Source organism: Mangifera indica, chromosome 11 (assembly GCF_011075055.1).
Source record: "Mangifera indica cultivar Alphonso chromosome 11, CATAS_Mindica_2.1, whole genome shotgun sequence".
Classification (NCBI taxonomy): domain Eukaryota; kingdom Viridiplantae; phylum Streptophyta; class Magnoliopsida; order Sapindales; family Anacardiaceae; genus Mangifera; species Mangifera indica.
Genome location: NC_058147.1, coordinates 6,961,713 through 6,966,583, shown reverse-complemented (window position 1 = coordinate 6,966,583; position 4,871 = coordinate 6,961,713). Strand labels below are relative to the sequence as shown.

The following is a 4,871-nucleotide window of genomic DNA, read 5'->3' as shown; positions in this document are numbered from 1 at the left end:
AAATATTTCAGTGTATCATCTACCAAATCTTAAGAAGTGAAACAAAATTCATGCAGGCCCAAAAGGGCTTAGCTTCCATCGACACTTCGAGTGATATAATCAAGAGAGTAATATCATATATAAATATTTTTAAATATATAAATGAGTATATATATATATATATAAATATGTGTGTATATATATAAAATACGTTATCATATGATTATGTATTATTTTATTGTTAATTCAAAATTATCAAATTATCTAATCACTTGATAACAGACATCAAAGATATACCTATTTATATACATAAAATACATATACATAATTTTATTACAAACAAGATCCCAAGCCTAATATATTCTTAATCTTATTCACTCTAGCGCATTTTGTCATGCGGGCTACAAGCAAATACGTAAAAAAAAAAAAAAAGTATCACATAGGAACAAAAAAAGCCATTCAACCAGCTCAACACCTGCAAATAAATATGCTATATTGATGTCAAAGTCAAAAGATCAAAGTTTCTACTGCTTTGATCGCATGATTAAACTGTAAATTCTTCTCGGCCTCATCTCTAAATATTTTGTGCACCGCAAATGCTCATAATTTGGTTGCGGCAGAAGGATTAAACTACTTAAATTACAAGTTTCAGAAAGAGTTTAACCACAATGGGCATACTGCTACAAGGAAGACATACATACATATATGCAAAGTGTACCCCCAAAGTCAAACCAAGGAATCTCCACAAGGTACTATTCACCTCCTTCCACGAGTTCCAGAACCAGACCTTTGGCCTGGGTACCGAGAAAACTGCAGTCGCAAGTATCTAGAATCAGGATCATCTTCGTCCATCTTATAGCCTGCAGAAATCCAACAGTAAAGTCAGCGGACTCCAAGAATTTAAGAAACTAATAATGCAGGTGTGTGTGTGTGTGTGGTATATATAGCAGACAATGTATATGGTCCAGCAGTTAGGAATATTACTCCCTTTCAAGACTCCTGATGCCTTTCAAAGTAGTAAGACATCAAAGAAAGGCAGCAGCTGACATTTGATGCCACTTAATTACCTCCATTTCCCAATTTACATGGAGGACTCAACAAATGTTTGAATTTGAGTAGCATGGACAACTATTAAAATTCATGAGAACAATAAATAATCACCTTGCAAGGCACTCATAGCCGTAGCTGCACAGGCTGGACTTGCAAAATCAACAAAACAAAGAATAAGAGGGTCTCCACCACGCTGCATTGTTCATGAATCATGGGTTTAGTATGGAAAAGCATCACTTTTCCAACAACTTAACTTGCATAACATGATGATAAACCAAGCTGAAAAAATGATTTTAAAAAAATAACTTTTGCAATAGGATACTGTCCACTTACCTGCTTGGATCCTTTGCTCACAAGTCTCACTTCTTTATATCCCACAAAAGGTCGAAAAATATCTAAACAGTGAGGTAAAGGAATACAAACAACTAATCATGAGCAAAATTTGTAAAAATAATAAAAAATAAGGACAACAAAGATCACAGTAATTTCTTAGTGCTAAAGTATCAGAAAGGATACGTGCTACTTCTCTCCTTGTGGTGTCTGGAGGAAATCCCTCAACATACAGAGTGTTGGATGCATCAGGAGGTAATGGTAATGTTTCATGGCCTAGCCTGGTCATAGTCTCCACTGAGAGACCATCATCTAAATTCCTACTGCGACCGTTTGACACCATATCTCGACCAATGGCTCCAGGATGTCCAGTCACACCAGAATCAACAACTGAAATACTGCCCAATCCACCACTAAGAGCCCTTCCTGACCTAACTCCTAGTGCACTGGCTTCTCCAGAAGGAAAAGAAGGATATTGCTTCAAAATCAATTGGACTGATACTTTTAGCAAAACAAATATGTAGATGCTTGGCAGTGAAACAAATGCAATTTAAAGGTTGAAGAAGATACCGCACTCTGGAGATATCGATCATATGCTGATCCAATAGTTCTTGTATCATTTATAGACCGTGGCTCACCATGATCATCATCTCTTGATAAATAACTATGCATCTCATGATGTGAAGACATCCCAGACTGGGGAAGATCTGCAACATTCAGAATCAAATACATTAGCAAAACTCTTTTTTTCTTGATACTTCTTTATGGCAAGTTTCACACAAAAGTATCAACAATGAGAACAACTATCCATAGTTGTTAAAAACGCGCTTAAACGAGAAGCTCCTCAAGGCAATAGGTCCACCATCTTTAGACATGCAAGGCAAGCAAAAGTCCGAAAGCATAGCTTAGGCGCACTTTTATTATGCTTTAGAAGAAGTAAAAAGTGTCAGAAAAACACACTTTTTAACCAAACCTAATAATATAAATATTATAACTCTCTTATGTTACAAGAGCTACTACAAGTTCTTGCATTGGTAGGGTTGAGCTCACAGCCAAAAAAGGCCAAAATCTCTTCTTTTTTAAACCCTAACCCTAAGTCCATATCTAAGGAAAAAGAGGTCTTAGAATACGAGTCCTTTAATGAAGAAAAATATTTTGATAAAGAAATAGATGAAATTGGGATGAAAAATTTGATGATAAGGAAGAACATGTGACCTTCAATGATGAAGATGAAGGCTTTGATTTTGATTAAAATACATGTTTGATAAAAGTTTATTTAGATTGAAGAGTTTTAATATTCTTTTTTGTTTTATTATAAAATCTATTTGTGTTTTTGAGACTTTATCCATGATATTATACTTTGGTATTTGAATGATTGGTCTCTATTAATTTAATTTTATTTTTTTTATCGCTTTTGGTCCAAAAGCAACATCCTCGCCTTGGTTTTTTCGCTTAGGTTTTAGACGCTTTTCATTTTTAACAACTATGCAACTATCACACATTCACACTCAAAACATCACTACATTATAACGACTTGCTATTTAACCGCTACATAACTCACTTTCATATCAATAGAGTTTAAGCTGAAAATAGAAAAAGCCTCGTGAATAATATTTTAAGAACTGAGAACAAAATTAGTTAATAAATCGCTACATCTATTACTCGCTAGCAATTTATGTAAAGAAACAATTCAGATTGATGATAATATATATATATATATATATATATATATATATATATATATATATATATATATATATATATATATGAATAATATCATTAACCTTCTATATACTTTTGATAGCCATCATTTACACAACAATGCAGTGCTACAAAACCCTAAATTAGAAGCCAAATTATTTAAAAAAAAAATTGAAACATATTTATCCACGGCCAGAGAGAAATCTTTGCTTTATATTGACCTAATTTCTATTATTTTGCCCAATTAATTTTTATTAGCTGTGCCAATCACTTTCAAATTATAGATTTATCGCACTCCCAACAAACCAAACTAAAGAATTGAAGGGTTTTTTTTTTTTTTTTTTCTAAAAGAGAAATACGAAGCTACCGTAATCAGAACGGGGTCGTTTAAGAATGGGACCGGAAGGGATTAGAGACGCCTGTTGTCGATTCCAGTATCCTTCCGCCATGATTTTCTCTGTATTTTAAAGAAAAGATAAAACAAATTTAGAAAAAATATAGAATCAAACCCTAATTTCAAATCTCTAATTAGAGACCTTGGCGAGGACTATTTGGAATTGCTAAAACCTCAATGCTCGGACTCTTGTCTTGCTATGGCTCTGCTCACTACTTCCCCTGCGCAGCGTTTTCACTTTTCCCTTCTCTCGTTTATTAATTTTTCCTTCAGCTTAAGAGAAAGTTTATCTTTAAGAAATGGTATTTTCCGTAGATTCAGTGCGGTAGGCTACACAGCTTCTCATCATCAGCCAATTGTTTTATGCCACATCATCATATCCATAATCGCGTACGGTTTACTCTTACGAAGAATTCTATTAGAAGAGCCGACTTTCCACTAATCACATTTTACACCCAAAATTTAAATCTGCCATACAAATTAATCTTATAAGGAAAAAAAAAAGGAATTTCAACATCAAAAAAATTTGAAAAAATAACATTTTCACAAATCTCACTTTAACGTTGTAAATATAATAATTTGACAATTTCTTATATTTTAAAATTTGTAATTCAACCTCTATAATTTTGCAAAACCCTAATAGCCACGTTATAACAATCCCCCCTCCGCTGCACTTGAAGCCTTATATGTCCTCATTGACCTGAACATTGTCAATTACAGTCGTTGTGTCATTGGCTTTGTCAACCAGGGAAAACAATGTCACAATTGCTCTATTCTATTTATAGTCTTATGAATTGAACTTTGTTTTTCTTTTTCTTTTTTTTTACACGTGAAATGAATAGGTTAGGAGTAAGGTTGTTTCCCACTCAAGGTTTGCTCTAATCACACTTTCTCATCCTTTAAAATTGGAAAATCAATTTATCCTTGTATTATCCAATTTTGTTTGTTAATTTTAATTGTAAAAGGCATTAAGGTAATTTAATAAACACCCAAAAATAAATCCTTAGTGGTTGACACGCGGTCCTCAAAATCATGCATATTGAAACCACCTAAATTCCATGTACAACAACCTCCATTTTCACATACAAACCCCTCAAGATCTAATGAGAAGAAAGGAAAAGGGATCAAACTTCAAGTTTTTCCTTTTCTTCATTTGCTTTCTTTCACCATCACGATGACTATCACCACCACCATAGTCATTATAGATCTACCTCTTCTACTTTTTTTTTATGTTATTCGTTTTTTGATTGACAAATCTATTTATTCTAACAAAGTTATTTCGTTGTTAGTGAGATCAAAGGTTTTGAAGGAGAGTTAGTAAAGAGATCATTGAGAGATTTGATTCGACATTTGCATTATCAAAAGAAACATGTGAGGTTTCAGGTGCAATTACAAGGGGCTCCATATGCAATCACAA

General features: G+C 33.3%; 1 protein-coding gene across 2 annotated transcripts; it reads right to left on the bottom strand.

Moving 5' to 3' along the window:
- Positions 1 to 455: 455 nt before the first annotated feature.
- On the bottom strand, positions 456 to 3,762 carry LOC123229319 (RNA-binding protein 2-like). Of its 2 annotated transcripts, none has more exons than XM_044655062.1 (7): positions 3,628 to 3,762; positions 3,428 to 3,517; positions 1,930 to 2,066; positions 1,546 to 1,837; positions 1,363 to 1,424; positions 1,141 to 1,222; positions 456 to 839 (listed from the first exon to the last, which is right to left on the bottom strand). In XM_044655062.1, the coding sequence occupies exons 2-7, from the start codon at positions 3,507 to 3,509 to the stop codon at positions 736 to 738; spliced, it is 759 nt and encodes a 252-aa protein (XP_044510997.1). In that variant the 5' UTR covers positions 3,510 to 3,517; positions 3,628 to 3,762; the 3' UTR covers positions 456 to 735. The 2 variants fall into 2 exon arrangements, with proteins under 2 accessions (XP_044510997.1, XP_044510996.1); XM_044655061.1 differs by having other exon boundaries at positions 3,597 to 3,744.
- Between the last annotated feature and the right edge of the window lie 1,109 nt (positions 3,763 to 4,871).